General features: G+C 41.8%; 1 protein-coding gene across 2 annotated transcripts; it reads left to right on the forward strand.

The window, feature by feature from the left end:
- The first annotated feature begins 810 nt into the window (after positions 1 to 810).
- tfap2a (transcription factor AP-2 alpha) lies at positions 811 to 11255 on the forward strand. 2 transcript variants are annotated; one of them, XM_024279990.2, is made up of 7 exons: positions 811 to 1453; positions 3580 to 3999; positions 4841 to 4889; positions 6287 to 6512; positions 7241 to 7359; positions 8864 to 9005; positions 9701 to 11255. In XM_024279990.2, exons 1-7 carry the CDS (start codon positions 1403 to 1405, stop codon positions 9987 to 9989), a joined length of 1296 nt encoding a protein of 431 aa, XP_024135758.1. In that variant the 5' UTR covers positions 811 to 1402; the 3' UTR covers positions 9990 to 11255. The 2 variants fall into 2 exon arrangements, with proteins under 2 accessions (XP_024135758.1, XP_024135759.1); XM_024279991.2 differs by lacking the exon at positions 811 to 1453 and adding an exon at positions 1828 to 3253.
- Positions 11256 to 12013: the final 758 nt, after the last annotated feature.

Raw genomic sequence — 12013 nt, forward strand, 5'->3', positions numbered from 1 at the left:
AGGTAAGACGATTGGCTGTATAGGTGGAAAAGTAAAGGTTTACTTTGGGACCGGAGGCTTAATGAGAGGAGCAGCTGAAAACAAAGCACAAAAGGCAGAAGAAGACAAAGAATGTCAATTATGGGGAAAATGGGGGAATGGCAGGTATGTGTGGCTTCACTTTCAAGGCAAGAAGACGAGCTAAAGGAAATCTATGACTGTGTTTACTTGTTTAAACACGGAGCAGGATGTAGAGGGAGAGATCTCTTGAGGAAAAAAGTAGATTATTAGATCGGATCATTTGAGAGTTTTATTTTGAAGTTTTTTGTGATAAATATCTGAAGAAAACATAAAAAAGCATAATGTTGATTGAATAACAACTTAGGTTGTTAAGGATTTTTATCTTTTTACTCCTTTTCTGTGTTTAACTAAATGTGCAGCTTTTGGTGTGAATCCAGTCGGTGATTCCAAATAAAACGCAGTTTTGCGCGGGACCGGTGCGCACACATAAATCTAACATCTCCAGTCTGATTAACAAAAAAAAATTCCTTCCTGGTTTCATTCGTTTAGATCAAACAACATTCATCGCCTCGGATTCATTAATAACAACTGACTTGTTCAGGTGGAAGGGGGGGAATGAGGGGTTACTCCACCAAAAATGGTAATCTGGGTTTCAGGCAAGAAAGGGGCCAACGCCTTACGGAGCTGGCGACCTGTCTGCTGACCCACGACCTGCTGAGGTGCAGGCTCGGCCGGCGTCAGGGCAGAGCCAGGCTCCCCCCCGGCCGCTCATTCAAATGAAACAAGGCCGTGTTGTTGTGTTAATTATTGACACCTCCCCTCCTCCCAAAAACCTTGCTACCTTACAGGTAGTCAATGGACCTGTAGCTGGAAAAGCTGACTTTTTTAACATAACATTGTCAGAAAAGCTTGTGAAGATCTCCACTCAATGGGATTAAAATAACAGCAGTTTAAGGCGGGTAAAATTAATGATATAAAACCAGAGAAAATAAATCCTTAACTGTTTTTTCACATTAGTTTTATTGCTAAAATATTTATATTAAAAAAAAGAAATGAAAGTGTCGCAGGTGCAGGTATCTCCTCCCCTCCACGGGTGAACACACCTCACGCGCGCAGCAGAGACAACAAGGAGCAGGAGACTTTTTTACCTGTCCACTGGTGTTGTGCGCGCAGATGAGGGGGAATCAAAACTGCTGTTGATATGCTAATGAGGCCCTTATGCCAGCGTTGTTCCAGAACTGCTCCACAGCCCTTCACTTCCACCATTAGAGGGAGACCTCAGAGCGCGAGACAGACAGCAGCTCACAGCTTCAATAAAAGTAGTTTTTTTCTGAGCGGGGGAGCACAATTCACCGAGTGAAAACAAGACTAAGGTGATACTCAAAAGCCACCTCAACGTCCCATGAAAATGCTCTGGAAATTAACAGATAACATTAAGTATGAAGACTGCGAGGTAAGAGCAACTTTTGGAATTATTTTTTAGAATTTTTGATAACACATTTTAAAAGTATTTTTTTAATTAAAATGGGTTTTGTTTTATCTGGTTTTGACAAACTTAATAAATGTGGGAATTATGATTTTTCGTTGATTTTTATAAATTACGCAAAATTAATAAAAAATAATAACAAAAAGTACTAATATTAATTAAGTTAGTTTTTTAATAAAAATTGAATACTATTTAAATAATGACAAACATGTGTATACATATAAATGTTAACGTGCACTTACCATTTTAAAGGAGTTTAATGCGTAAAAGGTTGGCACAGCCACTTTTATTTAATGATTAAATGACATCCACATATCCCTTTCGTGAAAAAGTGCATGTGAAGTGTCTGTATGCAGTGGCGGATTATTGTTTTGAACATAGTCAAAGTTAGGCAGAAATATCGGCGCCTAGTTTGAGAGTGGAGAAGCCAGTCAAACGTGTTTTTTTTTCTTTTTACGCACACGCGTCCTGCGAAGATAGGAACGGTCAGAGCTGATTAAAAAAAAGAAAATAAATAGTCGTTTGTGTAAAGTATATGTTTATATTTTTCTTGGTTGCTTCCTGCATAGATAATAAAATGTTTAGCTTTGCATTTGAAGTCTGGTTTTATCTTATTGTTTCGTGTTTTTGGAGACAGGAAGGTAAGGGAAGCCGTGCGTAAAAAGTTCGTTAAGACGCCGGATCCAGCGGGCCGATCTTTAGAGCGCATTTTTATTTTTTGTATTTTTTTCCCCCTCGCTTTTCCGGGTTAAAGTTAAAGCTAGCCCGCGCTGCTCTGTAAATCGGAGCCGAAGAAGAACCGGTTGGATTAAAATCGTTGGAATCGAAAGCGGGAGAGAGAGCCATGGAGGACGGCTCCGTGTCGGAGTCTGAGGCAGAAAACAAAGGGGCAGACGGTCGGAATGAGCCGATCGGCGCGTCTCCTGCCGGATTTTCACCCACTTCAGAGGTGCACATTATTTCCCCTCCTCTCGCTCCTTCTGCCTCCTTTCATTCCTGCCTTTCTTTCACTTTTGCGCTTTGGCCCTGGAACTATTTCCAAACGCGCCCCCTCCTCCTCCTCCCCCTCTCTCTGATTCGTCAGGCGAGTGAATGTCCCTCTTTTTGTCTCCACTCCCCTCTCCCTCTTTCTCTCTCCCTCCCCATCCCTGATTAGATATACTGATTCCTCCTTTCAATGGACGTCATTTAAGCGTAGACTCCTGCCTTGAGTTGCGTCCTCTGCTTCACGCCAGATTTCCGACCATTCTTTCCTTATTATTTAGGATTCCTGTAATATTAATGGTCGCGAATGTGTTCCATTAGGAGTCCAAGCTGGAGAAGCGGCTCTTTTGGCTAATATGAGCTCAAGCGAGGGGACGGTAGCACTGTGATAGAAGCCGGGGGAGCTCAGAGAAAAGAGGGGCTGCCAAGAGAAACTTTTTCAGCCCGAATCCACCAGCAGCGCCGCGTCTTTTTTATTTTTGTATTTTTATTTTTTTTCTTCTCACACCCCTCCTGATTTTGTAGACGCAAATGAGGGGCGCCTCGGATCTTACCTTTTACTTCTGATGGATTATCGTCCTGCTGTTGAGGCACATATCTGATCTCCGGGGCCATCGCGATCGCGCAGGAGAGAGAAGAGTCTTCTCGGGGGGCTTTTTTCTCCTCCTTTCTTTGCTGGCTGATTTCCCCGTGTTTTTGAACTGATTGTTGTTGGGGTTTTTTTCTCTGTTGAGTCGTACCAAAAAATCCTTACAGATGTTAGTACACAGTTTTTCCGCGATGGTAAGTTGATGGAGCTCTATTGTATTTCCAAAACATTTTTATTTAAAAGAAAAAAAAGCATCAGAATAATCTAAAAATTATAGAAGATTTGATTTATTTGTTCTCAAATGTAAAATTATCTCTAAAAAAATATAGATTATTTTAGTGCTACTGTTATTTTTTTATTTAAAATACAATTTTAGGATATTTTTGTAATAATTTCAAAATAAATTTCATACTTCAAGGCCATATATTCTAATAAAAAAAACGCCACAGACTTCTAATCAAGTTCATTTAAAATTCCTCCCACACTAAAACCATCCTTTTGTTCTGTCCCCACCTGGCAGGACCGTCACGACGGCACCAGCAACGGCACAGCCAGGCTACCTCAGCTGGGCAGCGTGGGCCAGAGTCCGTACACGAGCGCGCCTCCGCTCTCCCACACGCCGAACTCAGACTTCCAGCCCCCGTACTTCCCACCGCCCTACCAGCCCATCTACCCGCAGTCTCAGGACCCGTACTCGCACGTCAACGACCCTTACTCCCTGAACTCCCTGCACGCCCAGCCGCAGTCGCAGCACCCGGGCTGGCCGGGGCAGAGGCAGAGCCAGGAGAGCGGCCTGCTGCACCAGCACCGCAGCCTGCCACACCAGTTGTGCCGGGAGTACCGCAGGGAAGTGCTCCTACCGTCCGGCCACGGCATCGAAACAGGACTGTCGGACTCTATCCAAATCCATGGAATACCTCACCCTTTAGATGACGTTCAGGTGCGCATCCTTTATTTTTATTTTTGCTGAATTTATCAGTTTAAGTCAATTAAGCTAGTGGAATATTTTTTATCAAACGCTTTTATAATTCAAACTACATTTTTCATTCTAGTATTTAAATTTGTTTTTATTTCTAACAGAGCATGATTTTAAAAATTAAATATTAACACGTTTTAATATAAAATGCTATTTCCTTTAAACTAAAAAATATTTCCAGCAATTTTAAAACCTGATGCTTGTCACTTTGCATGATTTAAATAATATTTCAGAGCTAAACAAATGTAATTGGTCATGTTAAAGTAGATTTTCGTTGGATTTTCTAAGTGTGTCATTTTGTATTAGATCTCAGCGTTTCACAAAGTGCAGCCTCTTGCTTCCACGCGCACAACAGCGTTATAATACATTACATGCTCTCTAACAAGAAAATCGAGTTTACTGTATTGAGTTGCTCTGATGTCGTCAATAAGGCTCTTTCTTATTTTCCCCCTCCCAGTGTTTAATCAGAAACAAACACCAATAATTTCTCTAATTAGTTCATAGGCCTTTAATAGGCTGCGCTGGCGTAATTACTATCCAATCTAGATTAGAGGTTTCCTTGTGAGAAGAGCCAATCTAAAGGCGAAATTGGGTCAGGATTATGGGACGACACTGCTTCGTTATTTAAGTCTGCACGTCCACCCGCTGAAATCACAAAAATAAGAGAAATTGGCCCAAAGAATAAAAAAGGGGAAACAGTGGCTGCTAATTGTGTTAGGCTTTGTTTGCGCCTTTACGCACGAGTATAGCTGACTTTTCGTGGTTTTACGCACAAAAAAATTGATTTGATGTTTATGTGTCACAGCCTGAGGATCAAGGAATTCACATTCCAGACCAGACTGTAATTAAAAAAGGTAAGATATTCCCTCTGAGATATCATGCATGTTTTTTTTCTCTTTTTTTGAAGCTGCACACTTCTAAGACACACCAACAACACACTATTCTGCTCCAGAGAACGCGATGCGGTAATGCCTGACTGATCCTAATACGCAGTAGCCTATTTTTCATTACATGGTTTCCAAGTGCATCAAACTGGCTGCACCTTTTTTTCACCCCCCTCTCCTCGCTGATGGAATTTACTGTCAGCGTTTCGGCGCAGCGGGGAGATGAGTGGAGCTGGGAAGCTTTGTCGGCTCGTGCTTTTGGATGGTCAAAGGTACAGGCCCATAGACGATGATGGCACTTTAGGAGGCAATAGCTGCAATCACGCAGCATGGCCAAATCTAAAATGGAAGCTGGGATTGCTGGATGGAGCGCAGGCCAAGTGTGCAGGATGATAAACTGTCATTTAGGGAGGGAATCAGAAACTGGGCATGGAAAAATGACAGGCTAATATCCTGAAATGCAATTTTTTATATATATTTAGATTGCTTTGGTCAATTTTGTTGGATTTTAAATTAAATTTTTTTGTCCCTAACTGAGATTTATGCTGTTGGTGATGCAACATAAGGAGGCCTGTTGTCTAAAAGCGTTTTGTCAGGTTGAATTAGAGCTCTGCAGCTGAGATGTGGGGCGATTTTTTTTTCTTTCTGTTTGTTATTCATTTTTCATCTATTCTTTTCTTTTTTTTGTCCGAGTTCGTCTATCTGCACATCAACATGATAATTGGCTTCCTATATTAGTAATCTCAAGAGTTCGTTTAGCTCCTATTGTCTCTATTAGGCTCCCTTGAGCCATTAATGTCACAAGTGATCTATCCAAAGGCGCGCAGTACCCCTTTGTCTCCGGTTACTGCACACCGAAACGGCGCAAGGCCCGGCTCTGCTGGAGCTTCCCTCCTCCCCCACACGCTCGCTCTTTGCCGGTGTGAAATCCACACGCAGGCGGCGGGATTTTGCGAGATGCCGATGAAATGTCAAAATAACCTCCAACGAATCTTCCGATTGGCGTGGTTGCAGAGTTTTTTGCATGAGAAAATGCGCAATTTTTTTCTCAGTGGAATGCCTTTTTTTACACAGTTTTTTTTCTTTCAAATGATGCAAATACACAAAATAATTCAAATATATTACATTATAAAAATATGAATACAATTAAAAGTATATATATATTGTTGTTGATTTAGAATTTTGCTGCGTAAAGTTTAAAAATAAAATCAACTTTAAAGGGGAAAGAGTGACCCGCCCCCTTTTTCATTTAGTTAAAGCTCTGCATTGCATGAAATTCACTGAGCACGGGTCTTTCTTCCTCAATCAACCCCCTCCTCTCTTTTTTCTCTCCTCCTCCCTCATCCCTTCTTTCCCCGGCTTTATAGGTCCAGTGTCTTTATCCAAGAACAACAGCGTCTCCGCCATCCCCGTAAATAAGGATGGTCTTTTCGGAGGAGTGGTTAACCCAAACGAGGTGTTCTGCTCGGTTCCGGGTCGCCTGTCTCTCCTCAGCTCCACATCAAAATACAAGGTCACGGTGGCTGAGGTGCAGAGACGCCTCTCGCCGCCGGAGTGCCTCAACGCCTCACTGCTGGGCGGGGTGCTGAGGAGGTGAGTTCTCCCCCCATTTCTCTCCTCCTTTCCTTCCTCACCTGTGCGCGTCTGCGCGCTCCCCCTCCACTCCAATCATTTGTGAGCGCGCATCTCAGTCCCCCGCACATACACACACTCTCCCTCTCTCTTCCTCTCTCCTTCCTCTGTACCAGGAATAATTAAAATCGACCAACCATGACACCTAGCTCCTGCATTTAAAGCAGGAGGGGTCTGTTAAATTCCATATTAACTTCCCTCCGCGCATTGGAGCTCCCACTCCCAGTGTCTCAAATTAATGGAAGCCTAGTCTGTTTCAAGCCCAGCTCTGTAGGCCCAATGAAGGCATTACACATGAAAACATTGGTCTCCAGTGAACCCTCTGTTAAAGTGCTGCACACACACGTGCGTTAATACCACTGCTTATTAAGCAGCTCTTTATTTATTCAGTTGATTTTGTCTTGTAGTGAAAAGGCCTCACCTCCTTGAGCTTGTTGTCCAAAATGGGATCAAATGGGGTTCAATCCATTTAGATTGTCAGCATGTAATATTTCAATTATAACTTGTCAAATGACATTCATGTGTTTCAGATTGTCTAAATTATTTAAAGAATATATAAAAATATGAAAAATTGGTGATCATTCTTTACATTTTCCACATTGTTTAATGTCACAATTCCCCCACTATCTTTAAATTCCTGCACATAAACTGCCCTGGAATAATATTCTGAATTGTCTTCCTGTACAAAGGGCCAAATCCAAGAATGGAGGAAGATCCTTAAGAGAGAAGCTGGATAAAATCGGCTTGAATCTACCTGCAGGCAGACGCAAGGCGGCCAACGTCACCTTACTGACGTCACTAGTGGAGGGTAAGCAGACAAAATGACAAGCATATATATATATATATATATATATATACTTTTTCCTTCTTTCGCCTTCTCTTTCCTCTGCGTTGGAAATCAGCATATGCGCTCATCCGTGTAATGCAGACCGACTTTGCCTCGCAAGTAATAAAGCATGAAGGATGTGTGTGTAAATGTGCGTGTATGTGCAGAGAGAGACCCACACACGCACGCATATATATATATATATATATATATATATATATATATAAAGAGAGAGAGAGAGATAGGAGGGACGGTGCTGGTAATTCTTGTGGCTTTGCAACCTTGGCCTCTGCTTCAGGAGCAGGCTGCGTCCACAAGCTGGCCTAGTTTATACCCTGGATTAATTTGTGTTGAAGTCCAGTTAATTATTGAGTGCTGCTTGTTTATTGGGCACTGCTGAGCCGTTTCACCTCATGGATGAAAAGTCGATTGATTTATTAACACTATTGTTTCAAACATTAATACATGGTTGAAGCTTTGTTTTTTAAATTCTTTTGTTAATAGCTTCCTATAATTTGATTTTCGCTGAAGATTTGCATTGCATGCAAATGGGATCAGGCTGACCTATTGGGAGCTATATGTTTTGGGCCTATTCGAGATTAAATTAGGCAATTATTGTGCGCAGAAAAGATGCATTTTACGCGACTGGATAAATCCATTTCACTCGCTGAGTTGAGCCTCATTATTCAGTGCAGTGGTATTTGGTGTGCTGCTGGTTTCCAAAGGTGAAAGCCCGCGATGGTTCATTGGTCGCCGTTAATCATTATTGCAGGCCAGGCCTAAATGCAATATTCATCGCGTTTCGCAGAAATTTGCTCCTGTATTGTAATGAGCCCGGAGAAATGTTTGATTGTGGGTAATCAGAGGCTCTGACACGTGGGGAGGAGGGGGTGAAAGGAGGACGGTGTGGTTATTTAGTGAAGGGGGCACTGGTGTTGTTTATAATCTGCTGCATTTTATGGAAAATAGTTTACTGGACTCGAGCTTTGATGGTAATTGGCGCGTGCGTTCTTCCGGAGCTTGCGGACAGGAAGCCCCGCAGAAAAAAATGCTTCAGGAAATTAAAACCAAAGACTTGTAGAAAAAAGGGGAAAAATTAACTAAAATTTTGACTGAGAATCGCATTTTGTAGATTTAACTTGCTGGACTTTCACTAAAGCGCAGCTCCGGTAATCAATGACATGCTGTCGGGCATGACGCGCCGTCTGCGCCTTCTATCTCCTCCATGTTGGGACGTTCTCACGGTGTGAGGAGAAGGAGCCAGACGCGCACTGACAGCTGCCGTGCCTTGCTCCATTATGACTTGTAGCTGTGCTGTCATCGCTGGCAGCGCGCAGGTGCCACAACCCGGCGCTCCGGACGCAGAGCGGACGCGCCGTTCGGATCAGATTAATCTTCCTCCAAGCAGAGAGTGTGAACTTCTCGGTACTATTAAATAAGAAGAAAAAAAATCACGCTCACGTCTCCCCCTCCCCCTCTTTTTCAGGAGAAGCGGTGCACCTTGCCAGGGATTTCGGTTATGTATGCGAGACCGAGTTTCCAGCCAAGGCGGTAGCCGAATATGTAAACCGTCAGCATTCCGACCCAAACGAGCAAGTCCAAAGAAAAAACATGCTATTGGCCACAAAGTAAGTGTTATTATCGCATCTTGCTTTGTGTGTTTGTTTATTTGACACCCCCTCACACACACACACACACACAAACACAACTTTACGCACGCTTTACAAACTTGATTTTCCTTTATCTAATCTGTTATTTATGTATTTATTTTTTCATTTACATTTTATTCAAGCAAATATTTATTTTTTCCCAGTGCAAATTGTTGATTTTCTCATACATTCTCGAGGCGCGTGCGCGTCAATGTTTCCGGTGTGATCCCTGACACTCCGGCTGACACGTGGCTGGTTTTCATCTGTTTACTGAAGCCTCATAAAGCAACGAGGACAGGCGGAGGCCGGCGTTTAATATTGATGATGGCCCGCTATAATCAAACAGCTGTCAGCCATAACCACTTATGACAGACTCTTACAGTATTATTAAGGCAGACTAATTCACTGAAGCGGAATATATATATATTTTTCAAGAAATGTATTTTAACTATTTTATTTATTTATTTTCATTTTAATGATCATGTTTAAAGCTAATAAATTTTCGTTTCTGCATATATAGCAATTTTTTGTGTTGAAAAATGTGCTGGAATAAATTGATTAGGGTAACAAGGATTTAATTTTCTCTCGCGTTACGCAGCGTGATGGCAACGCTAAAACGCATGCGTGGCGCTGTCTTGGCACGCTCATTAACGCTGCGCTCTCTCTGCTTTTAGACAAGTGTGCAAAGAGTTCACAGACCTGCTGTCCCAGGACCGCTCGCCGCTGGGAAACTCACGGCCACAGCCCATTCTTGAACCGGGAATCCAAAGCTGCTTGACCCACTTCAGTCTAATCTCGCACGGTTTTGGGACCCCTGCACTGTGCGCGGCCGTCACGGCCCTGCAGAACTATCTGACCGAGGCTATCAAAGCCATGGACAAAATGTACCTCAACAACAACCCCAATAGTCACTCAGATAACGGCACTAAAGGTGGAGACAAAGACGAGAAGCACAGAAAGTGATGTTTTGCATCCCACCGTCAACGAGGCTCAAGCCCCCTTTTCTGCAGCCGCCTCGCCCCTCCAACCTCCCCAATCTTCCAATATAAATATTATAAATACCCTATAAATATTAATGATAAAGTCAAACGTGCCACTTCCTGATCTTACACCGGTTTTACGTGATTTGTTTGTACATCCTTCGGAGCCAAGAGGAAAGGACGCAAAAATCCTCTTCTTCCACCTGAACCATACAAGACATTGTTTTAAAAAATACAAAAAAAGAAGAAAAAAATACAGCTGCGGAGGAGCAGCTCTAGGTAAAGGTGTACTGCCTCACCCAGAGGACTTTTTATGAACTCCCTCCCCTTATTTTTTATGAGCTGCAACGAATGGACTGAAATCCAGCGACCCTTCTATATCTCAATTTTACGATTGTGGCAAAAAAAAGAAGCTAAAAGTGGATGAATTCTTATCAGTATTGTGAGTAAACTTGAGAAATTAAAAAAAGAAGAAAAAAAAAAGGAAATTTCCAGATATCCATGCCATGACTTCAGTTGTAGACTCTCTCCAAGCGACCAACTTGAACTTTTTTTGAATTTCAACACGATTCGCGGTTATATAAGGGAATCAGTGTTCATGTATGTATATATTTATTTATGTGTAATTTAATGGGAATTGTAAATATGGTGCGTCTGTTGAAACTTTTTTTTTATTTATCTGGTGCCTCCTGTTTTAGTGGGTTTGAATATTCGGTTAGTTCTTCACGTGGTTTTATGGTTCTAGAAAAGTTTTTGGGGTCTTTTATTTCTCTGGGATATTTCCAATTAAGCCCTCTTGTAGCATGTTGACGCAACACTGAAGCAAGTGAACAAAAATTGAATAGAAATAAACTCCAGTTTCTCTCTCTCTATATATATCACCCTATTCTGTTATTTTTTTGTTATGATTTGATATGAGACAGAGCATAAGTGACACCCTGAGAAGATTTTGTTTTGTGTCTATTTTTTATACAAGCTTATATGTGTTGTGCCAATCAGAAAACCTCTCGTCCTCTCCTTGAAGCACCATAAAAGCAATAAATGGAATCTTTTTTTTTCTCTCAATGTTCGAAGACATTCAGAAACATTTTTTGGGACCACCTGATATCTTGTTATGTCCGATTATGTCCAAAAATTGGAGGCGGTTTTAGCTGTATTGTATAGACATGTGCTGGCAATAGTTCCTATGCCTGTCAATGTATTATAGTCCTTTGTTGCCCAGAAAAAAATAAATATTTGATACGCTTCATCTCGATTTTTATTCCATCTTTTAATTTTGCATCCTCTTATTGATACACCCGGGTGTTTTTTTTTTCATTCTGAACTGCTACAGTAATTGAGTTTAAGTCTCCCCTGACGATTGCTCCTTGCAATAAGCAGCTGAACTCATTGTTTCCCTCAAGTATCATAAAAAAAATCTTACTTTAAACTCCCCAGTTCAATCGTATGCAGGCCAAATGGCTCACAACGATGGATAGATTCGCGTTTGAAGTGCGCAGCGCCACCCCTCCAGCTAAAACCCTCTGAGATGTATCTAGGCCTGGTGTGCAGTGTTTGGTTGTTGCAGGCTATATTTGGCTCTCCCCTGTTTATTCTGTGCTGGAGCCTTATTCAAAGCGTCAACTATTTCTTATGCTGGGAGTGTAATCAACGAGCAAATCAACGCGCAGTTTGCTGGGCTTTTATTTTGATTTTTTTTGTTGGTTTTGTGTGTGCTGCAAAAAATGTGTATTTATGGTGTGGCACCTATATAATAATATTGTCATGAATCGATGCATTTTTTTGTCTTATTTCACTGTCTGGTAACCATGCAGCTCCTTTTTTTTACCCATCATCTTTTTATTTTTGAAATCCTCATCATTTTTTTTAGATCTTTGCTTTAATTTGAAGCCAGTTGTTTTGCAGTAAAGTGAGTGAAGCCTAACTGTACATGTCCTTGGCATAATTGCGATGCTCAGTGCCGGAGCAGGTGAAGCGCAGCATTGTCTGTCAGGGCCTGTTTTTGTT

This window comes from Oryzias melastigma, linkage group LG20 (assembly GCF_002922805.2).
Source record: "Oryzias melastigma strain HK-1 linkage group LG20, ASM292280v2, whole genome shotgun sequence".
Lineage (NCBI taxonomy): Eukaryota > Metazoa > Chordata > Actinopteri > Beloniformes > Adrianichthyidae > Oryzias > Oryzias melastigma.